Below are 25,007 nucleotides of genomic sequence, written 5' to 3'. Positions count from 1 at the left end.
TGACTTAAACCCAATTGAGCATCTCTGGAGAGACCTAAAAATGGCTGTCCACCAACATTTACCATCCAACCTGACAGAACTGGAGAGGATCTGCAAGGAGCAATGGCAGAGGATCCCCAAATCCAGGTGTGAAAGACTTGTTGCATCTTTCCCAAAAAGACTCCTGGCTGTATTAGATCAAAAGGGGGCTTCTACTAAATACTGAGCAAAGGGTCTGAATACTTAGGACCATGTGATATTTCAGTTTTTCTTTTTTAATAAATCTGCAACAATGTCAACAATTCTGTGTTTTTCTGTCAGTATGGGGTGCTATGTGTACATTCATGAGGAAGAAGAATTAACTTAAATGATTTTAGCAAATGGCTGCAATATAACAAAGAGTGAAAAATTTAAGGGGGTCTGAATACTTTCCGTACCCACTGTATGTCTCTACTAACTTTGCACATCTAGACTTTGCAATATTTGCCCACACATATTTTCCTGACAAAAGAGTGGTGGGGGGGGGGGGGAATTCCTTTTTCCAACTCAGTAATTCCCGTTTTTTTTTTTTTTCTGACCTGTTCGTGTTATAGCTTTCACTTGGATGTTATAAGTTGCACTAGTAAATACAGCTGGATAACACAAAAACGGTGTCTGCCTTCATTTCTGGCTGCAAAGCAACAAAAAAATTTGATTATTTTAAAGGAGGGTGAGTCTTTTTTATACCCACTGTAAACTTGACAGGTCTAACCTTCCCCACTCTATCCAAATGTAACAAAAACATTTTTGCTTTACCACTTTAGGAAATATGCTTAACTATATATATATAATGCATTCCTAAACATATCTACTGTTAGCTCCCCCGCGCCTCTCACATTAAAAAAATCTGATGTATAAAAGTGTTGGCACCGAGACGCTTTTTTAGAAATGCTAATATGATCCAACTGTTTTCATCCTGACCACTGATTAGCTTAGAGACAAGAAATTAGATAGAATGAGTATCAGGAAGTACCCATCCACTATATGCGCTAAAGTAAAGAAATTAGTAGGTAATAAATGCGTTTTTTTGGCTGAATGAGATATTACAATAATCCTATAATCCAAATTGTTTAGATAAAAGATCCCAATGCCTGTATAAAATGCATACTTGTGGAAAATATTCTCAGTTTTATATGTGCCATATTGTCATTTTTAAGCATTTTTTATGTTTTCCATACATTCACTTGCATATGTTTGTCATTTTTCATCTTAACATGTTCTTAACATTTCCATCATCCATCATCACCGCTTCATTGCCATGCAGAGAATTGCTAGTGGATTCGGATGGGTTAATCTGGAGGTGAAGTCCTTTTTTCATTCTGTAAATCAGAATATGTTGCTGCATACAAATAGGGCCTCAGAGTGCACTATCTTGTCAATAAATGTAATAGATATGCTGGTGTAAAATGTTATGGCAACTGATTAATCAACCAACCACAGTCAATAGAATGCAATCAATTGTTGTCACCAAAGGAACTTATATATTATATGCTTTATTATAAATAGACAAAATAATACCTTAAATAATCAGGTAGCTGTTTATATTCTCTGCAATTCTTTTTTAAAAAAAGTTTTTTCTTGGTTAAAATATACAGTATCAACAACAGTTAGCATATGTTTAAGAATAGCAATAATAGTTCCATTTTTATATGTAATAATGCATGTGAAAATTTCCATCATGGTAACTGAATATGTTTAAAGCAGAAGAGAAAACAAATGTTATAATCAGCATAGAGAATGTTGCCTTTTAAATATTTTTAACTCTGTATGAGACAGTAAAACCTTGGTAAAATGTATTATAATGTTTTGGTGCAAGCCTGACCTAGGTTATTACTAATATTGTAGGTTATTGTTTTTTTGTAATCAAAAGTAGAACATTATTTTTATTCTATTAATATGCTAATAAAAAGACATGAAAATCAAGTGCTGTCAGTAGTATCATCCATACTATATCACACTTATAATGCATGTGTTTTTTTTACAGGGTAACCTTCCTCCCGATTATCATGTCAGCTTGATTGATATTGGCCTTGTGCTTGAGTACCTCATGGGCGGAGCCTATCGCTGTCACTACACCAGAAAGTCCTTTAGAACTCTTTATAATAACTTATTTGGACCAAAGAGGGTAAGAATGAATTATGAGTCTTTAAAAATATTTAAAAGTCTATCTATCTATCTATCTATCTATCTATCTATCTATCTATCTATCTATCTATCTATCTATCTATCTATCTATCTATCTATCTATCTATCTATCTATCTATCATATCTACATATATAATATGATAAAAAATCATGTAATAATAAAAACACATATTGTAATATATTGTAAACCTTGAAATAAATAACCCACATTAATTTATAGAATCCACAGTAATACATTATTTTTCAATGTTCTTTATAATAAGAACATATCATAATAATTATTATATTATATACATATTATTATTATTATTATTATTATTATTATTATTATTATACAGGATTTATATAGCGCCAACAGTTTATAATCATAATAAATTATAAGTACATTGACAGAAAATATGATTTATTATGGTGGTGACAAGCGTAATGTTGAGCATAAAAAAAAAAAAAATCTTAAATCTGTTTTTTCTACAGCCGAAAGCTCTCAAGCTTCTAGGAATGGAGGTAAGCAAGTTTTCCATTACCCTTTAAAAAAAATTAATTTTATATTGCATAACCAATGTAAAACAGTTTATTATATGTACAGTAAGTGTGCTAAAATGGCTAAAATAAAAAAGATAAATTACAACAGGTAATTAGTAATTCATGTTTCCTCAATGTTGCCTTGTAATCCTGAGACGTATAACATTCCCCAATGTTTCTCTGCTAGGTTCCAGAGTTATAGCCCCCACTATTCCCTGCTTCTACCCTTTTACCAGTTCCTGTGGCAAAGACCTCCCTTCCTTTCCTGAATGGTCCTGTAGTTATAGAACATCTATATGTGTTGCAGCCACAAGATGTTTCAACTCTTACTCAGGTGACAATCTTCTACTCAATGTGATACCTTAAGTTTTTTTTATTTCACGATTTGTTTCATTTTAGCATTATATTTTATAAATAACCTTCTTGTTTACAATACTTTTTTATAATGCATTCACCCAGAACTATTATTATTTTTTATTTTTTGAGCTAACTTTGTTTACTTAATAGAATTAACTTCCATTAAGTTATGTGCCCCAGTGTATTTTCTATATAAAAAAAATGTAGCTTTATACCTTATTTCAAAGCGCCACTGACTGCCCACCGCTCTCCTCCCCCAGTCTGATAACTACAGTGGGAGGGCCTTAGAAGCTGATGTCAGCGGGGAGGAGAGGAGAAAAGGAGGGGAGTGGCAGGCAGTCACGTGAGCGCCGATTGGCGCTTGAAATAAGGTATAAAGCTACATATTTTTTATATAGAACATGTATATAGAACATAGTATGGGGCACAAGCCCTAATGGGACATGAGGGATTCTATTAAGAAAACATAGTGATTTTAGCAGCAGGAGGGGAGGGGCGGGGAGCAAAACGACACTGACACAGCCGACAGGCAGAGAGCGAGGAGGAGAGAGGACAGAAGAGAGACAGCAGCATGACAGAGGCACATAAACTGACCATCGTATCATGGCTCAGCAGCTATAATAAATGTGGTTAGTTTACAGATGGGAGGGTAGCACCAGGCAGGATAGGCCAGGTATTTCTAATGATACAAAGGGACAAATGACACATCACAAGCACTATGATTCATGCTTTAAAGGGTTACAACTATTTTAAGCCTAGTACACATGTGGGGCGGCATCGGCTGGTTCAGTAGCAACAGCCTGTGTGTACTGCAGGTGATCCAAATGAAGCCAAATGAAGCCTGAGGTTCGACCGGCTTCTGACAATAGGGCATGACCAAAATAGGTCTGCCGACCATCCCCTGTCAGAACACAATAGCACAGAAGGGGAGATCACTGTACTAACGTTGGATAGTTAGTACAACTGCTCCTCCTGAGCTGTCAAGTTTTTTTTTTGTTCAGATCTGCTGGGTTGAATGAAATAAAAATTACTGGTGTGTACTAGGCTTTACTAAAACTGTTGCACACATAATCTGGGAGCGCTGTGCATAATAACCAATCAGCTTCTAACTTCAGCTTGTTCAGTTAGGCTTTGACAATACAATCTAGAAGCTGATTAGTTACTATGCACAACTGCACCAGATTTGGTGCACACCAATTTTAGTAAATCTCCCCCAGTATATCTGTATAATCATACCCACCTTTGTAGTTCACTGTTTAACTCCTTTATGACCGCCTGCCACAGATGTGCAGGCAGCCGCTCCTGGGCGAATAGCCATACATGTATGGCGCTCGCTCTTGGAAGTCTCGGGGACAAGCGTGTGCCGCTGGCGGCGCGCTCCCACCCCAACTCGTCAGCGGGGAAGCCGATGCATGTGTCAGGCAGCTTCGATTGCCGCCTGACACCACGATCGCTCCTCGCTAAGAGGGAAGGATGGTCGGCTTTTGTAAACACAGCCGACCGTCCTTCTCCCTGGGATGATTACAGAGCCCATGTGATCCTGCTATATAGATCACATGTCTCTATGGTCATCTCAGAAGTCACGCCCCCCCACAGTTAGAATCACAATAAAAATGACATAAATCTTTCCCGTAGTTGTAGACGCGATAACTTTTGCCCAAACCAATCAAAATGCGCTTATTGCAATTTTTTTTACCAAAAATATGTAGCAGGAAACAAATTGTCTTAAAAGGTTAAAACAAAATTATTTTTAAATTTTTTTTGAGAATGTCATATAGCAGAATGTGAAAAATATTGTTTTTTTTTTTTTTCAAAATTGACGCTCTTTTTTTTATTTTATAGCGCAAAAAATAAAAATCGCACAGGTGATCAAATACCAGCAAAAGAAAGCTCTATTTGTAGGGGAAAAAAGGACATACATTTTTTTGAGTACAGTGTCGCACGACAGCGCAATTGTCCGTTTAAATAACGCAGTGCAGAATCGCAAAATAGGGCCTGGTCAGGAAGGGGGTAAAATCTTCCGGGGCTGAAGTGGTTAAACAATGCTCTGCAAAATTCATGTGGAGGCCTTAACCAAATGATGCTCTTGCAGTGAATTTCTCTCTGGGCATGAGCACTCTTTAGTGACTGATGAGAGCAGTGGGCAGAGAAAATGAATACAAATGTACCGTTTTATTATGAAATAATAAGCTTTAGGAACGTTTTATTTCTTTGCCTACATTTGTCCTATAACAGCATTGCTATACCACTGTTCTATAGGATGATGATCCTCCTTCTAAAGGGAAAAAAAAGAAGAAGAAAAAGGAAGAGGAAATAGACATTGACGTTGATGATCCGGAGGTTAGCCGCTTCCAGTATCCTTTTCATGAGTTAATGATTTGGGCTGTGCTCATGAAAAGGCAAAAGATGGCTCTTTTTCTGTGGCAACGTGGAGAGGAAACAATGGCCAAAGCACTGGTAGCATGCAAACTATACAAGTCTATGGCTCATGAGTCATCTGAGAGTGAACTTGTGGATGACATCTCCCAAGACTTGGACAACAATTCAAAGTTAGTGTTTTACTATTTAAAATTCAAAAATAATAGATATCTTTAAACTGAAAATAGAAGAGTGAGATGAAGTTGGCCAAAGCTTAAACTCAAGTGAATTTTCATTAGCTGTTCTATGAATTTATCTATGTTCTCCTCTGATAATACTATTTTAAGGTAATGTTGGTTAACTTACTATCTTCCTTTGAATGAAAAAAAGTTAGATGTTTACATCATTCTTTCTACTACAGAGAACCACAATGGAACTAATTGTGTTATTTAAAGCAGTATTAAGCCAAAAAACAAAAATGTAATATATTGCAGCTTACCACTTATTAGATGTGGTGGCTGCATTCTTTTTCTTTTTTTAGGTGTTTTTACTTTATGTCACCTGGTGATCCAGATAGTAACACACTTCCTGTCTAAGGGTGTCTGCATTCTGGATGAAGTAGTGGAGCAGACACCTTTGGATAGCAGCATTATCATTCTGAGGAGAGAGTAGCATTAGACTAGCAGATTTAGAGGAACACCATTAACAAATCGAAGTAGAACTCTCAACTGAAACTTTTTTTTTTTTAAGATATTTTTATTATTATTTTCAAAACACAGAACAGAGAAAAAAAAAAAACATTAACAGACAATACCAAAGAACAAGTAAAAACCCTCAATCACCCAGGATTGAGCAAATACAACTATTGGTGCTGGTGCTCCCAGGTCCCCTGCCCCCCCCCCCCCTTTACAAAGCAACGGTGTGGTCAGTGGCAGTGGATACAATAAAAACTCATATTCATACAAATGCAGAGGCAACACATGGAAATGCATACAGAAGGACAAGCAGGACCAGTCAGAGGAGGCCAACTCATACAATCAGAAGGCCAAGAAGAGGGATCAGCCGCCTACTTCCGAGGGAGTCAGAGTAAGGGGATTAGATATTCACCTGCCCCATAGCTTTTCAAAAAAAAGAGGACGACCCCTCAGTTCAAATGTTAGCTTATACAGAGGAAGGCAGCCATTAATCAACTGGAGCCAAGTGGCCATAGTGGGCCCCGTCGGCCACTTCCAGCTGAGCAGGATAGTCTTCCTGGCATAAAAATAAAGAATGCGAAGCAGTCGCTTTGTGTGTCTAGAGACAGTCAGATCCCCAAACACACCCAGCAAACAGTTCTTAGGGTGTAAAATATTAGGGAAACCAAGGGCAGAGGACAGGAAGGAGTCAATCTCAGACCAAAAAGTAGACACCCGCGGACAGGACCAAAAACAGTGAAAAAAGTCAGCAGGTTCCCCGCAGCCTCAAAAACAGTCAGAAGTGGGGGCAGTCCCAGCTTATGCATTCGAAAGGGAGTGAGGTAGCTGTGATGGAAAGTTTTTATTTGGATCAGGCGGTCATTGGATGCAAGAACAGATTTGTGATAAGTTTCAGAAAACTCAGTCCAGTCATCCTCGCAAATTCCAAGCCTAGGGCTAACCAGCGAGCCTGTGCTCTCACAAATCTAGGACTGGAATCAGCATTCAGGAAGGAATAATACTGAGAGATTAATTTAGTAGTGGCAGGGTCTCTAAGCAACTTCTCTAGGGCAGCTATATGCAGAGGTGTTACAAGGGAGCCAAACTGGGCCCGCATGGCATGTCTGAGTTGGAGGTAGTGAAACCAGGACAAAGAAGGAAGGTCGAGGGTCTCCTGCAGCTGCCGAAGGGAACGAAACCCTCGGGCATCGTATAGATGATTGAGGTACTTGACCCCCCTAGCAATCCAGAAGGAAGAAGAAGTAATTTTCAACAGTTCAGGGAGCATAGGGTTGTGCCAAATTGGGTTATTGGGTGAGGAGGTCCAAGCTTCCGTAGAGAAGCGTCGGACCACCCTTTGGAAAAAGAATAGAGTAGTTTGCAACATCGAAGTGCCTGGACATGGCGGGATTCGTCTACGATACACAATATTATGTAGGGACTCAAGTGATGCAACAATAGCAGCCTCGGTGGTAGTGCAGGCGTTATGAGAGGAAGGATGCAGCCAATCATGCAACACCACCAGTTGAGAGGCCAGGTAGTAGAGATAAAAGTCTGGGAAGGCGAGTCCGGCCAATTGGGTAGGCATCTTCAAGGTGGCTAGGGCGATTTTAGGAGACTGTTTATGCCATAGAAATGAGGTGCAGAGGGAATCAAGACTTTTAAAAAGGGATTTTGGGACTTTGCAGGGAGCGTTAGCTAAAACGTACAACATTTTTGGAAGGAAGATCATTTTTATCATATTAACCCTACCTATCAGGTTTAGAGGAAGGTCCATCCATTGGGCAGTACGCTGTTGAAGTTGCTGAATGAGGGGCACAAGCTGTTATTAACATAGGAGTGCAAGGGCAATTGTACTATCACACCAAAATAGCGAAATTAGTGGACTACCTGGAGTTGGGAGCCCAAGTAGATAGCCTGTTCAGCTCCGAGGTCCAAGGGAAAGAGACTAGATTTTGACCAATTGATCCGAAAGCCAGAGAATCTACAGAAGTCCTCCATCTCCCGCAATATGGCACACAGTGAGCTCGAGGGATCCGCCAGATAGACGAGGGTGTCGTCAGCGTACAGGGATATCCTCTAATCAATCGTACCAATAATGAGGCCATGAATATCTGGAACCGAGCGGATACACATGGCCAGAGGTTCAATTGCCAAGTCAAAGAGGAGAGGGGATAGGGGGCAACCCTGGCGGGTGCCTCTGGAGATCAAGAACTGCGGAGAGACCGAGGTGTTCACTCTAATTCCAGCTACTGGGGCGGTGTAGAGGAGCCGGATCCAGGCAATCAGTTGGGGCCCAAAGCCATATAGATGTAGGACACGGAACAGGTAAGGCCATTCCACACTATCAAAGGCCTTGCAAGTGTCTAGGGAAACAATCACTCGGGTTGCTGAGTGGGCATGGGGATATTGCAAATTTTGAAAGAGCCTACGGATATTCATACGGGTCGAATGGCCAGGAATGAAACTACCCTTGTTGTCCTGAATCAGGGAAGGAATTATTTTATTCAGGCGTTTGGCAAGGACTTTAGCAAGTATCTTCACATCCACATTAATCAGGGAGATGGGCCTATACGAGTCGCACTCGAGGGGATCTTTGCGGGTTTCAACATAAGGACAATCAGGGCCTCACGCATAGAGGGGGAGAGAACACCCGCCTCCAGGGCCGCCTCAAAGGTGAGCAGGATGTGAGGGCTCAGGACATGTTTAAAAGTGTGATACCATTCGGGGGGAAACCCATCTGGGCCAGGGGTTTTGTGTGGAGGGAGTTGTCCTAAGGCTAGCTCTATTTCCTCCTGTGTCAGAGGTGCCTCCAGGTCCTCACTACCCTGAGCAGACAATGTTGGAAGAGAGATACCATCCAGATAACTAGACAGGGAGTCATCATCATAAAGAGCAGTAGAGGTATACAATTTAGTAAAGAAGGAGACGAAGGCATCCAGAATGGCATGAGGAGCGTCCACCACCCTTGTCAGAGAAAGACGAATTTGAGGGATTGCGGTGGGGGAGCGCTCCGGAAGCGCCAGATAGGCCAGCAGACGTCCAGCTTTATTACCATGTTCAAACTGTTTCTGTGAAGTATACAACATGCGCTTCTGCGTAAGATCCAATAAATGAAGTTCGTAAGCCCTGCGGGCATGAAGCCAAAGGGTATGTTTTTGAGATGTGGGGCAGTCAGAGTAATCCGCTTCCGCCCACAGCATGGCAGTCTCAAGCTCCTCAGTACAAATTTTATTATTTTTCCTAAGTATGCCAGTGATAGACATAAAGACATCTCGGGCAGACAGTTTAAACGCCTCCCATACCGTGAGACAGTCGGAGGTGGACAGATTGGCAGCCCAATACTTCACGATGCCCTTAGAGCAGGCACCCAGGACCGTCGGGTCAGCCAACCAATGAGCGTTCAACCACCACAGCCGGGGGTCGGAAGCAGACAGCAGGGACATTTCCACCATATGTGGGGCATGGTCCGAAACCCCTCTAGGGAGAATGGACACCCCGACTATAAATGGGAGAGTAGTAGAAGGGGCAAAAGCTAAATCTATACGGCACATGGTCCGAGAGGAATCAGAATGACAAGTAAACTTTTTGACACCAGGATGCCTCCATCTCCATACATCAGTTAGGTCATGTACTTGAAGCCAATCTAAAAGTGACTGATACACCTGTCCCTCCCCCCGCAAGCGGTCCACAGTAGGGTCGACAACAACGTTATAATCGCCTATATACAAAACAGGCCCCTCCAAGAGATCGAGAACAGAAGAGGTGATTTTAGTAAGGAGTTCAGCCGAGAATGGAGGGGGAATGTAGAGATTGACCAGGTTTAAGACAGAGCGGTCTATCTGTAGGGGCAGGAGAACATACCTGCCCTCAGGGTCCGTCCGAACCTGGACAATTCTAAAAGAATAGAGACTCCTCTGGAGTATAAGATATGGAAAGCGTGGAATGACCGAGCTATCCAGGCTCTCTTTAGTGCCAACTGTTTAGGGGCAATCAGATGAGTCTCTTGTAAACAAATGATATGGGGTCTATACTTTTTAAGGAAGGAGAAGACCAGGGACCGCTTGTGGGGAGATTTAAGCCCCCTGACATTCCAAGAGACAATCTTTAAACAATCAGACATATTGACAATATCCATAGTAAAGGAAGGAATGCCTGACACCTACAAGGGGAGCGGCATGCCACAGTAAGGATAATGACATAACCACAATGGGGGAGACAGAAGAGGAGCACCAGCAGACTACAAAAGGTCCAGAGGCCAGAACCATATAAAGTACAAAACAAGTAGAAAACCCAATTCCAACCCACCCATCCTGCTCATCCATCCCAAGCATAGCGAGCTTACGTCCCAAAACAAGGCAACAGTAGTTCAAAACCCTATGATGCGTACATCAACTAAAGGTAGAGGGAAAAGGCAGCAAAGGAGGGAAATGTAGAGAAAAAGATGGGGGGGGGGAGACGTAAGAAGGTAAAAAGAGAGAAGTAGGGCGAAGTGGGGGAGATCAGGTGTTCAAAGAGGTCCTCTTCAGGGAAAGGAGAACAGTCATCCCAGTGAAGGATCAGGAACAGCCCCGGGTCCTCCATGGGCAGTAGGATGAGGATGAGGTGGTCACCCACAGGAGCAAGGAAGGGGGATGCATCCGGCAATCCAAAGGAAAGTGAAGACGGTGGGAGAGGAGGGTAAGTACATCAGATATGACATCCAAAAGAGCAGGAGCCGTAAAACAGGTAGATGAGCATGCCGGGTGGTGAGAACAGGTGCGCTGCAAGGTAGAAGTGGCATTGTAGCGGGGTAGTACAGAAGGATTAACGCCGTCTGGAGCATTGTGAGCCCCCAAAGGTGTCGTTCAGCCAGGTGGAAGCCTCCATAGGTGAAGTGAAGAAAACAGTTCTACCAGCATGAGTGATCTTGAGCTTGGCCGGAAACAACATGGAGTACTGGACCTCATGATCTCGAAGTCTGGCCTTGATGGAGGTGAAGGAGGCCCGCTGCTTCTGAACATCCCCTGAAAAGTCAGGAAAAATGCGGATTACCTGACCATTGTAATGCAGTTCACCCTTCAGGCGGGCAGCTCTCAGTATAGCGCGGGGGTGCTCCCGCGGGGGGAGACCTAGGAGGAGTGCGGTGGGCCCGCTCAACCATAAAGGCAGCAGGGATAACATTTGGGCCCAGGGCCTGTTGCAGCCAGGTAAGGAGAAATTGCTCAGGGACACCTCCCTCAGAGCGTTCAGGGAAGCCCACAAAGCGCAAGTTATTGCGGGGTGATCTATTTTCTAGATCATCAATCTTGGCGCAAAGTGCTGCCAGCTCGCTAGAAGTTTCCCGCACAGTGGTGGTAAGTGGGACTAGGGTATCCTCCACAGAACTAATGTGTTCCTCAGCCACCCCAGCCCGCTCATGCAGGTTCTGCACATCTTGTTTCAGGAAAAGTCCACATGGATGGTCTCCATCTGTGCTGTGAGGGTAGCCTTGCAGTCTTGTATGGCAGACATTATTTGGCCCAGCATGGGTTCAGCAGGGAAGAGTGTCAGCTCACCTCGGTCTGCGGGGGAGAACACAGCCCCTTGTTCACAGGCAGGAGAGTGCAGGGCATCAGGGAGATCCGGCGTCAGGGAACGAAGGAAGTCTTCCTGTGTATCAGGCGGGAGGGGAGAAGCCACCGCATTGGAAGGGCCAGGCAGGTCACAGGCACCATGTTGGCTGAGGAAACGATCCATCACTCTGGGTGGTTTAGCCGGTTTGTGGGGACCTATCTTCACCATAGCAGGTAAGTAGCGGGTGCCCGGTGTCCCAGGGAGGTGAATGAGGGCTGTTAGAGGGCGATCGGTGCAGGAGAATCAGCAGGATGGGAAGAGGAAGCGCAGAGCTCAGGATTTAGTGTGCTGCTCGGTCTGCCATCAGGCCACGCCCCCTCAACTAAAACTTTTTAAACAGTTACAGCAACAGTTTTTTTTTTCTTTTTGGGATAAAGGATTCACATAAATTAATAAAACCTGACCATTGTAAGCACCCTTGTCACTGTTAAATGGTTTGTCTCAACCCTCTAACTGTTACATTGTCTGGACACCTTGGTCTGTTAAGGGAAGTTGAAAAAACAGTAGACTTACTATTATAAAAGAAAAAAGAAAACTAATGTAGCCACCACATCTAAGAATTTGTGAGTTGCAATTTAATACATTTTTGGTTTTGGGTTTAATACCACTATAAGTATATAATTGAACCACTGTGTCTAAATCTATTTTATGACCTTCTGATATACATTAAGTCATTTTACCTCTCTTAGGGATTTTGGTCAACTGGCTGTGCAATTACTGGACCAATCATACAAACAAGATGAGCAAGTTGCCATGAAGCTTCTAACATATGAGCTAAAGAACTGGAGTAACTCTACTTGTCTAAAACTAGCAGTGGCTGCCAAACATCGGGACTTCATAGCACACACTTGCAGTCAGATGTTACTGACTGATATGTGGATGGGGCGTTTGCGTATGAGGAAAAATCCAGGTCTCAAGGTACTCTGACATTCCATACAAGGGCACATGGCAAACTATGGGGTTGATTTACTAAAACTGAAGAGTGCTAAATCTGGTGCAGCTGTACATGGTAGCCAATCAGCTTCTAACTTCAGCTAGTTCAATTAAGCTTTGACAAAAAAAAATGAAAGCTGATTGGTTTCTATGTTGAGCTGCGCCAGATTTTGCACTCTCCAGTTTTAGTAAGGAGTTTTTATTACCTGGTCTTACAAATTCTGGTCTTATACAGATTAGATGGCATTTGGGCATACATGATTTTCACAGTTATTAGAAATGAGACCATTATTAAAAAATGATGTGCAGGCATGCACACTGTTGTGGCATATGTATGCATGTCTTCAATGTGAGCGCATGCCAGAGAGAAGTGGAAGAATAGGAATGCCAGATATAGTAGAATTCCCAAACTGAAGGAACTACTGTGCAAATCACCCCTTGTCTACGAGAAAAAATAGGTCGGAATTAGTGAGTTACAGAAACTGCCGTCTTGTATTCTGTTTCTGTGTAAGGCAAAAAACTACTATTGTATTTTTATCCCCAGTTTTTATCATAGGATTTTGCACAGAATACAGGTAGCAGTCACAGTGACTGATAACATCCCCCTTGCCTCCCTTAGACATGAGTAGTTCAAGGTCATTGGCGCAATACAGAATATTTCCAGCTGTTCTACACCCAATGTAGATCACAGTCAAGAGTTCCCTGTTATGGTGGTGAAAAAAGGGAGGGGGGAGAGGGTAGGTGTAGAGGTCCTGCAAAATGGAGGCAATGGAATAGGGCTTTGTTCACTGTTGCTATATATATATATATATATATATATATATATATATATATATATATATATATATATATATATATATACATACAGTGGGTACGGAAAGTATTCAGACCCCCTTAAATTTTTCACTCTTTGTTATATTGCAGCCATTTGCTAAAATCATTTAAGTTCATTCTTCTTCCTCATGAATGTACACATAGCACCCCATACTGACAGAAAAACACAGAATTGTTGATATTGTTGCAGATTTATTAAAAAAGAAAAACTGAAATATCACATGGTCCTAAGAATTCATACCCTTTGCTGTGACACTCATATATTTAACTCAGGTGCTTTCCATTTCTTCTGATCATCCTTAAGATGGTTCTACACCTTCATTTGAGTCCAGCTGTATTTGATTATACTGATTGGACTTGATTAGGAAAGCCACACACCTGTCTATATAAGACCTTCCAGATCACAATGCATGTCAGAGCAAATGAGAATCATGAGGTCAAAGGAACTGCCTGAAGAGCTCAGAGACCTTCCAACAAGACAATGACCCTAAGCACACAGCTAAAATAACGAAGGAGTGGCTTCACAACAACTCCGTGACTGTTCTTGAATGGCCCAGCCAGAGCCCTGACTTAAACCCAATTGAGCATCTCTGGAGAGACCTAAAAATGGCTGTCCACCAACGTTTACCATCCAACCTGACAGAACTGGAGAGGATCTGCAAGGAGGAATGGCAGAGGATCCCCAAATCCAGGTGTGAAAGACTTGTTGCATCTTTCCCAAAAAGACTCCTGGCTGTATTAGATCAAAAGGGGGCTTCTACTAAATACTGAGCAAAGGGTCTGAATATTTAGGACAAAGTGATATTTCAGTTTTTATTTTTTAATAAATCTGCAACAATATCAACAATTCTGTGTTTTTCTGTCAGTATGGGGTGCTATGTGTACATTCATGAGGAAGAAGAATGAACCTAAATTATTTTAGCACATGGCTGCAATATAACAAAGAGTGAAAAATTAAAGGGGGTCTGAATACTTTCCGTACCCACTGTATATATATAGTTGTCTGGTATAAAAAATATTTTTCGTGGTATTTCTAATCATTGGGCTGTAATTTTAACTTCGGCATGTCAAGTACTCTTTTCTTAGGGACAGGTTTACCCAGTCAAAATGTTTTTTCTGAAATATTTTTTTATTTAGTATTTTTCACTAAAACACCAGTTATTTTAACTGGGTAAATAATTGTTTAAATGTTTAAATGAAGTCCCTAGTTTTCTAAAACCTAGTACAGGCAGTCCCCGACTTACGAACATCCGAGTTGCGAACGACTCCTACTTACGAACGGGGCCCCGTGACGAACGACTCCTACTTACGAACGGGGGCGTGACGAATGACTCCTACTTACGAACGGTGGCGGCGCCCGCGTGACGTCACTGCTGACTTCTTCTGGCTTCTTCTCGCTCCTGTGCTGGATAGCATCCATCTTAGTGCCGGCCACAATGCACGCTGCATGTACTACATGTACTGTTTGCCCCACACTGCCCAGAAGCATCCCACTGCACAGGCAGAAGCTGGTGGAACTGTCTGGAAACTGGTGAGATTACATTACTCTGTATTGGGAGCAGGACCACTGTATTGTAATTGTACTTCTAGCTATGTTGAATGTAACTATCCTTCTGGGTCTCTTTTAGCCTTTTAGTTTTGGCTAGTACAGTACTGTATGGTGTGGGGTTAGAGCCACAATGAGGTTTGTACTGCTGTCTGTATCCTTATGAATTTTTTGGGCTGGAGTTACACTTAAAAAAGTACATGTTCCAACTTACAAACAAATTCGACTTAAGAACAAACCTACAGTCCCTATTGTGTTCGTAACCCGGGGACCGCCTGTATATTTGCCTAAAATTTTGACATCTTCAGTTGAGTATGACAGTGAAGTTCAGTTGGTGTCCTATACCTGAGAGATTTGGCTTACCTAACACCTAGGACAGTACTACTATATAAGTAGTTATACTATAAAAGCCCTATATAATAGGAAAAAAAGAAACTGAAAACATTTTGCAGTACATCAGTTTAAAAAAAGAATCAGAATGGAACTGTAATCAAAAGTTTCTGGTTAATTGAATTAAAGGGTGAACTCCCATCTTAGTACATGAGAAAAATATTTTCTATATGCATTGTACTCATAATTTTATCCCAACTAGTGTAACAAAGTGTGTTATCATAAGAAAACGATTGCATTGATATTTTAATTGGTTTAATTTTTCTTCACCCATTGTTCTGCCTTGTATAAAAATAGGCCAATGTGAGAAAAGCCCTGGGCACTCAGTAAATGCATTGAAATGCAGAAGCTGCTGTCCATGACTCACTAGACTGATGGCACGCCTCAGATGTCAAAGCCGTCTCACAGTCTGAGAGTTGTTGGACTGCAATAATGCATTTATATTCTAAATGAATAAGCCTGAACAGCAAAACATTTGTATAAGACATTTACCATAGATACAAGAAATGGATTGACTATGTTTAAGACCAAATATTATATTAAATAAAGCAGGTTTTGAATGTTATCTACACTTTTGTTTCTAAATACAGGTGATAATGGGAATTCTCCTACCTCCTACAATATTGTTTTTGGAGTTCCGGTCCCAAGATGACCTCTCATATCATACCTCCAAGGAATATGAAGAAGGAAAAGAAAAAGAAGATGACAATGCTGTAAGAAATTTCTCACACCACCATTTTCTGTATGTGTATGGCTGTTGAATGAATATCGTCACCCTCAAATAAGTGCTGAATAGCATATTATACCTAAAAGACTTATATAGGGTCCATATCAAAGTGCTTTGGACTTGTTCAAATGGCATCAGTTTGACATCAATATGAGATGTTGCTGAGACTGTTCCTATAGACTTGCATTACTATAGACTTGCATGGCAACGCAAAACCCATCAGACACAAACAAAATCCTGATGACACGTGGCCTTTTATTAACTTGATGCAGAAAAAAGATTACGGCACAGTAATTAATGTAAATAATTGAAAAAAAACTAATGCATGTCTTACCTGTAACTCATATAATGAAAAACCATTAGCGCAAATGGTTGTCTCAATTACTTTGGGATCTATTAATCCCGTGTTCTACTTCAGTGTTTCTTTTTTTTGGTCCCTTTTATAAAGCCCCTTTTATCAAGTATCCTCTGATATGAGCCAACTTATCTCAAGTGGTTTTCCAGCATGCTCATCAACAGAAGCCAGCCAAATTGGGGCTTCTGTTGGACAGGGTGCCATACACACAGGCCAAATGTCGGACAATTTTTTTTTTTTAACCGGCCGATGACGGTCGGCATTTGGCCCATGTGTACAGGGCTTAACTCTGTAAAGGGCAGGTCTGAGCATGATTTATCATTTTCCTAATTTGTAACTTTATTTACTTAGCAGTAGACTGCAAAGGTAACCTCAGAGCTTGTCAGAATTCCCCTCAAGGGTATACTTATTAGTGTTGGCCATATCATGCCATGTCATTTATTGTCCAACTGGATATTCAGGTCAGGTGTTAACTGTGAATAAAGGTCAATATGTCTAAAAGCATTCATTAAACTGATCCATGAAGTGCCCATTAACTGATCCATGAAGTTATTTACTGATCACTCCCAGATAATATTTAATGCTATTTTGCTTTATTATTGTAGGATCTGTACATTGACCCACTTGTTCTACATGCAGATGTTAAAGTGCAGTACAAAAACATTTTGGGGTTGATTTACTTAAACTGGAGACTGGAAAATCTGGTGCAGCTGTGTATGGTAGCCAAACAGCTTCTAACTCAATATTGTTCAATTAAGCTTTGACAAAAAAAGCAGGGAGATGATCGGTTTTTATGCAGAGCTGCTCCAAATGTTGCACTTTACAATTTTAGTAAAGCAATCCTTTATATTTTAAATAGAGAGTGAAGAGGTAGAACCACCAATTAATGGTAATTGCTGAGGAGGGTTCTTCTAACTTTTAGTTGCTGACACTTTACAGAATGTGAGAGGACATCTAACCAAAGCAAGTTAAAATGCCATCTTTTATAATTGTCATTATAACTAGGGTTCTTACTGATTCCCGGTTCCCGTGCCAGTAACAGCTGTCAACATTTGGATTTTCTCTCACATTCTATGCTAGCTACAGATGTCATTAGGAAAGGGAATGGATGTGACTCTCTTCAAAAGGGACATAGAGAGCAATAATAATGCTAAGTTGCCCCCAGGCCAAAATGCTGAAAACTTTAAAAATAATAAAAATCTGTGTTCAGAAATAAAAAATAAAAAAAAAACATACTAACACTTAGCTTTTGTAAAGAAGATGGTGACACTTCAATTCAGTCACCAAAATTCTGTGAACACTGAATATCCTAAATCTCACAAGAAAGCACTGTGGGGGTTATTTACTAAAACTGGAAAGTGCAAAATCTGGTGCAGCCCTGCATAGAAGCCAATCAGCTTTCAGGTTTTATTGCTAAAGCATAATTGAGCAAGCTGAAGTTAGAAGCTAAATGTCTACAATGCACAACTACACCAGATTCTGAATGCACTAACTTTAGTAAATCCCCTCCTCCCCCCCCCCCTTGTTTTTCTTGTGAGATTTGGGATCCTAAGCATTATCAGGATCTTGCCATAAGTAACATAACATCTCCCTCACATAGATGGCACTGGCAGAAGTGTACGTTGAGTAAATTTATTTTACTTTTGTGCACATTTTGGCATGTGGAGCATGATAGTAGTAATACGCATAATTCTCATAGCAGAGGTTTTTATCCTTTACTACTCTTTTATTTTTAATAGAGTTGGACTGTAACAGAGATTTCTACAAATCTTGAAGTGCTAAAATAACAGCTGACATGCTGTCAAATAAACAATAGAAATATTTAGTGGTATCCAGCAGACTGCATGATCCCAGCTGCCTATTGTGAATGGAGCAAATGCAGTATTTACATCGCTTTGCATTCCTGACTGTGTGAATAGGACTAGGCCATTACCTTAGAAGAAGATGATGGACAGAGTCTGCATTATTCTGACCTATAGTAAATAATGATCAGCCTATTATAGGATCTGTCCTCCTTCCGCCTTTTGGAGTATGACTAATCCCCTTATTTAAATGGCAAAGGACACTGGTAAATGTAAATATTGCACCAGCCCTGTACAGGCCTGGAAGGATGAATCAAAAACTCTGCTGGACCCAGGTACATATAGTTTTATAGCATAGCTGCATTTGGTCTTAATTTTTTAGCTTTGTATGTATTTTTTACTATCTATAACTCACATAGAACAGATTTAAAAACCTTATTGGTTTAGAAAAAAGTTAGTAAACTTTGGGTACTATGGGGTTGATTTACTAAAGGCAAATAGACTGTATTAGTAAAATAGTAAATGAGGTAAGGCTCCACTTTGCAAAGAGTACCCGGTCACGTGCAAGGAAATAAAATAAACTGCATTTTTGCCTGCACATGATTGGATGACGGAAGTAAGCAGAGCTTCTGCTCATTTACTAAGCTCTGGAGCAACTGTTTTTGCAGAGTGCAACTGCACTTTGCAAGGTGCACAGTCTATTTGCCTTTAGTAAATCAGCCCCTATGTGCCCTTTCTTTACTGATAACTTTTTCACAAGACTTTTACTGTCCTATGCTCCACACCGTATTGTTACATGAGGTCATATAGAATGAATCATGTGAAATAATTGTAGATGTATGATTTTATCCGAACCTAAGCACAAGCTTGGCTTTTTCTAACTTTGTGAAATGATAATTAAATACTTCCTAAGAAGTGAAATGCTGGGAATAATCCATGTCCAGTAATATGTTTATTTAATATAGGATGGGAATGCTGATGTCAACTCTAGGAAAGGTGATGAAGAAAACGGAAACAAGAAACAAAGAAGTATACCAATTGGCACTAAAATTTATGAATTTTACAATGCCCCAATTGTCAAGTTCTGGTTTTATACAGTAAGTTGATTAATTATTTAAAGCTGTGTTAATCTATAATACTATATGCACTCCTCAAATATTTCACATGCATTTTGCACCAATAATTAGGAAACCTACAATCAAGTTCTGCTTTTGAAGAAAAAATCTATATGGGCTAAACGTATAATATAGGGCCTGATGTTGCTAAATATCCAAACAGTGAATGCATATGATTGGATACAGTCACTGTGACAGCGCCACCCATAGCCTGGATTTGGCCAATCCAGAATAAATTTGAGCTATGTATGGCAGGCCTAACTCCGGTAAACATAGTTCTAAATGGTCTGCTTGCTGTAATCACAAGGTCAGTCTTAATGTTGTTGAAAGGAAAACCCTTACATTCTTGCATCTCCCTAAACTTCTGGTACCCTTACTAAGTATAAGAAAGGCAAACAGCAGCAAACTTAAAAAAAGAATAGCTTCAGTTCTGTTCAGAATTTTGGGATAAGGAGAAAGCCAATCACCCAAGCAAACCATGAGGCTTCTGGGTGCATCTGTGTTTAGATATAAGCTATGAAATTGAGCCAAAAATAATTGTGAGCTCCAAGAGTCTTTTGCAAATTTTTCTAGCCTTGCCCTTTTAATCCCACACCCCTAGACTTGCAGCCCATCAGGCGGGTGGCCATCTGTAGAATTTACACCGCAAAGATAGCAAAAAATAATTTATTTTCTATAAATCTTTTAAATCACCACCAAAATGTTTTTACTTTATAAATTACCATGTTTTTACACAACTATGTTTTTGTATGTTGCTTGGTTTTTTGTAACATTCAGTGAATGTGTATGCTTTCGCTAGTAGTCTGTGAAGAGTAATATACCAGTCTGTTTTCCATTACTGTATATTTTCCACAGAAAACAAAATATCAGTTTGGTCTAGAAATGATGTCAAATGGGCCACTTTCCATTCTAGTGGCAGGGAGTGTGCACTGGCCATGTCATAATGATTTTATTTCATGCTCCAGTTATTTGGGCTGAAGGAATTCATTATCTCCATGTTCTATGAACCTTCCTTAGGTCAGATCAGAGTTCAGCTCAGAGTTGATCTTTGTGTTAAACCATTTGACCTTTCTCTGTAATTCTCTACAATCATCTTAAGGGGGATTATTCAACCAGAGATCAAGGATAAAACAAATTCCTTTGTGTTATTCTCTGGCACCTTTTCTCAGAATGCCTACAATTAAATATTGTGACCCAGAGGCACCTGTTTATATCCCTTGCAATAATGCATCTTTAAGGTTTTCAGTTATTCAGCCTTTAGGCTTAGCACAAACAAGCGTTGAATTTAAACGTTGCCTTTGGTGTGCACCAACATACCTATAATCTTAATATGTATTTCAGATCTGTAGCACTGCCCCCGTAAGGACTGACAGTGATTCACTCTATGGGTCCCCCTAAATTACCAGCACACAGTCATGACAGATACAAGTTCTTTATTTCTTCTCTTCAGCTCACGCCAATAATCAGTCCAGGGGTATTTGGTTGTTTTGTGGTTTATTGTAAAATGGGGATAGGAGAAGGAAATAGTGGGATACTCCAGTTTAACTATAGACAATGTTGAGGACTCCTATCTTCTGATGCAGCCAGGCTGTTAATTCACCCTGCCACTATGGATGAATTTAGAATTGAGTCTCTTTCACTTAAGACGACTTGGTGAACAGACAATTATCTTCAGGACACTCTCCCCAGTATCCTCTTGCTCTTCCTCTGCTGACACCCGTCCACTGACTATCCTACAAGCAGGGGTGGCCCCCCTCAGGTCAGGCTCCTTGACATGATTCCCTGTACTCACGATACTGTAGTCACAGGGTCTCCAGTGTCTCCCTCAGTCAGCTTTCCTGGACCTCAGGGTTCAGCTCCTCTCAACTGCTCCTCTGGTCCTCAGGAGGACCTCCGCATGACACTTCTACAGAGGAGGAGGCAGCCATCCCCCTCCCTCCGGGACTCCGCTGTCCAGCCAATGACCCCGCAGCACATGTACTCCTGGCTTTTATACAGTATCCTAGAATGCAGCGATGCTACCTCCCCTCTGCCAATCTCCAGGACTGTAACAAAAGCCTATTCACCCACTGTCCAACATGCCTCCCTATTGGAACAGCGTGAAACACTCTTCAGACTGAATGAATTGCATACTGAGCACAATGAGCAGACCTCACTAACAGATCCTGCTCCCTGATAGGCAGAGAACAATATAGATTTACCTGCAGCTCCTCTGGTAAGCCGACAGAGCTCAAAACTATACCCTCTCACTAGCACCTACCTAGGAGGGTGCTAAAGATGTGTTGCACACGCATTCAAATCACATCCACCAACACCCCTCAAATGCCCTCTGTGCTATTTGTTTTGCTTATCCTGAACATTTTCAATGCTTTGTAAACTCATCCTAAACTGATCTTAATCGTGCCTAAAAACACTATAGACTTTATAGCCTGATAACGGCACTTTTAAGGTACGCTAAAATAGAAGTCAATGCAGACAGTTGCAAAGTATTAATGGCTGCCAAATTCTGCAGGCAGCATTTTTTTTCCCTGCGTGATTCCAATTCCAGTGCATGCGTATGTACAGCTCTCAATAAAATGCAGTCGGAGAGCAGCAAAAAGATAGCCAAACCACCTGTTTTTGCCACCTGTATGAATGAGGCCTTCATGTAATACAAAAATATAATTCAATTCAAGATTGTTGCTTAGGAAACTAGCAGTAGGATCATGCAAAAGCGAACAGATTAACTATTTTAATACCTTTTATAAAATATCAGATACATAAATCTACTTTTATTTTTCAGATTGCGTACTTAGGATATTTAATGTTATTTAATTATATAATTTTGGTGAAGATGGAGCGCTGGCCTAATCTGCAGGAATGGATTGTCATCTCATATATTTTAACCCTTGGGTTAGAGAAAGTAAGAGAGGTGAGAATAATATTCAATTTTATAATAAACGTATGCACTGTCAAAAAAGTAAAATAAATCACATAATCAGTACAAAGTATATATATGGACTACATTAAAATAAACTTCAAGTGGTATTAAACCCAAAAACAAAAATGTAATTATATTGCAGCTTACTGGTCCCTAAAAGTGGTCGCTGCATTCGTTTTCTTTTTTAGGGCTTTTTTTCTTTATTTTGTACATGGTGATCCACCCAGTAACACACCTCCTGTCTTAGGGTGTCTCCACTCCACCGGAAGAGCAACAAAGGCACCTTTGGACAGCAGCATTGACAATTTGGGAAGAGGGTACTGTTAGGTAAAATAGCATAATCTTGACTAATAAATTAAAGCTAAACTCCAACTGACACTTTGTTACAGCAACAGTTTTTTTCCTTTTGAGATAACATTTTTACATAAAAGAATGAAAGCTTTAAGAAGATCTAAGAATTGGTAAGCTGCAGTATATTACAATGTTTGTTTTTGGGTTTAAAAATACTTAAAGGCATACAAGCTAACAAATGTATTTATATATTCATTACATCAGAGGCTTGTAAACACCAGTACTAGGGTGGGGTTCTTCATATATGCATTATTGACATACAAATGCTCCAAGAGATATAGCTTTAGCATTATTTTCAGTAACAGTTATTCATTTTACAAATAAAACAACTTGAAACCAAAAAAACTGTGTGTGTGTGTGTGGTTAATGTAGGGGCATACTAAAGGTTAACCTATATGCACATCTAGGCAGCCATGCAACTCTGACCTGGCTCCGTGCGGTAACTGCACCTCTAATCCAGTAGAGGGAGGTACTGTTATTGGAGGGTTGAGGTATCAATGGAAAGATCTGCTGGGATGGGGGTGAAGTGGTAGTGAAGGGATGTGTTGAAACCAGAGGGGTGAAGTGGAGGTGAAGGGAAGCAATGACTTTAAGGGGGGGGGGGCATAGAGGGATATGCTGCAATTCAAGGGGTGATGTGGCAGTGGAAAAGTTCATGGTGATTAGATGGCAGTGAATGGATATGCTGTGATTTGAGTGTGAGGAGGTGTTGGAGGGATGCGCTGCAATCAAAGGGGTGAAGTAGCTGGAAAGGGATGCGCTGGGATTGGGGGGGGGGTGAAGTGGCGGTGATCGATATGCTGTGGAGGTGTGAGGATGCAGTGGAGAGGTGTGCTGCAATTTAGGGGTGAAATGGCGGTAAAGAAATGTGTTGCAATTGAAGGGGTGAAGTAGTGATGAAGGGATGTACTACAATGGGGGGGGGGGGGGGTGGAGGCATGTGCTGCATTTCAGGGGGGATGTGGCAGTGGAGAGATTTGCTCTCATTGGCCGGGTGATATGACAGTGGAGGAATGTGCTGCGACTGGGACAGGGAGCAGCAGTGGGGAGATGAGGAAGAAACCTACTAATATGTTCAGCTATGCAAACTATAAAACTTTTTGTTATATAATACTGCATTCATATTTATTGCATGAAATACTATCTTCACCACATGACTTCTGTTTTGAATGATGTAATGACATAAGCAATTTGTTTGTATTTTCTACTCTACCTTTTCTCCAGATTCTAATGTCTGAACCAGGGAAGCTGAGCCAAAAGGTGAAAGTTTGGTTACAAGAGTATTGGAATATTACTGATCTTGTGGCCATTTCAGTATTTATAATTGGAGCAATTCTACGGCTTCAAAATCAGCCATATATGGGATATGGTAGAGTCATTTACTGTGTCGATATTATCTTTTGGTATATTCGTGTCTTGGATATTTTTGGAGTCAACAAGTACCTTGGTCCCTATGTAATGATGATAGGAAAAATGGTAAGTGAACATATGAGCATAGATACCTTTATCTTTACTGATGACATTAAAATATGAGATTTGCCAACCAGACTGCAATTTAAGAAATATCTCTGATTTAGTTTGCAAGAAAAAATAAATGTCTTTTTTTTATCCACTCATGTAAATTTAAAGCCTTTTAAGTTCTACTTATATCATTTCATTTTGAGCAGTGATTTAACGTTTGCCACTTGTAGTTGCAGTCTGTAGTCTGTTGTTTTCCGTTATGTTTTGATGAGCACACTTTGGAAGTTCTCCTTCAATGAAGAGATGACCTTTGCCTAGAAGTGTTTTCTTCAATATGTTGCAGGATACAAATCCTTAGATGTGATGGCTACATTGGTTTTACTTTTTTTTTTGTCTTTTTTTCCCTTTTATTGTAACCTGAAAATGCTGGACAGTAAGTCTGTTATATTTCAACTTCTTTAAGCTGTCCAGCAAAATTGGTAGTTAGAGGATTAAGACAAACCTTTTAACACTGACTGCCCCCTTGAGGACTGCTGAATTCTTCACCTTTCGGATCCTCCTGGGTTACCGTTAGCAACTGCATGCAGAAACTTAACACTTTATTTTCCGGCTCAGCCAATGAACAGTCTAGGGGTTTTGGTTGTTTTATTATAAATAGGGATCGGAGAAGGGAAGAGTGGGATACTCCAGGACATGAACTATTCACAATCCTGAGGACTTCTATCTGAAGATGCAGCCAGGCTGGGAATTGCACCTTGCCTCTAGTTGAATTGTAGATACTGAGTCTCTGAACAAAAGACTTGGTTAAACACTATCTTCAGGGTACTCGTCTAGCACCCCCTTTCACTCCACCAGCTGACACCAGTCCTCTGACTACTTAACTCCGGGGTGGCCCCCTTCCTGG

At 40.7% G+C, this 25,007-nt stretch overlaps 1 protein-coding gene across 2 annotated transcripts in view; it reads left to right on the top strand.

Moving 5' to 3' along the window:
- TRPM1 (transient receptor potential cation channel subfamily M member 1) overlaps positions 1 to 25,007 on the top strand; it is a 135,372-nt gene that overhangs the window by 62,549 nt on the left and 47,816 nt on the right. Inside the window, exons 12-20 of one of the 2 annotated variants that reach the window (XM_082254055.1) lie at positions 1,283 to 1,318; positions 2,003 to 2,143; positions 2,638 to 2,667; positions 5,302 to 5,591; positions 12,359 to 12,587; positions 15,963 to 16,085; positions 19,222 to 19,353; positions 22,154 to 22,282; positions 23,867 to 24,118. In XM_082254055.1, coding sequence (XP_082110181.1) covers positions 1,283 to 1,318; positions 2,003 to 2,143; positions 2,638 to 2,667; positions 5,302 to 5,591; positions 12,359 to 12,587; positions 15,963 to 16,085; positions 19,222 to 19,353; positions 22,154 to 22,282; positions 23,867 to 24,118 — 1,362 coding nt within the window. The remainder of the gene's footprint in view (positions 1 to 1,282; positions 1,319 to 2,002; positions 2,144 to 2,637; positions 2,668 to 5,301; positions 5,592 to 12,358; positions 12,588 to 15,962; positions 16,086 to 19,221; positions 19,354 to 22,153; positions 22,283 to 23,866; positions 24,119 to 25,007) is intronic. The other variant, XM_082254056.1, reaches the window with a different exon arrangement.

Source organism: Pelophylax lessonae (genome assembly GCF_965119305.1).
Source record: "Pelophylax lessonae genome assembly, chromosome: 4".
In the NCBI taxonomy this organism is placed as follows: Eukaryota; Metazoa; Chordata; class Amphibia; order Anura; family Ranidae; genus Pelophylax; species Pelophylax lessonae.
The sequence above is the reverse complement of the archived record's forward strand: the minus strand, read 5'-3'. Positions and strand labels throughout refer to the sequence as shown.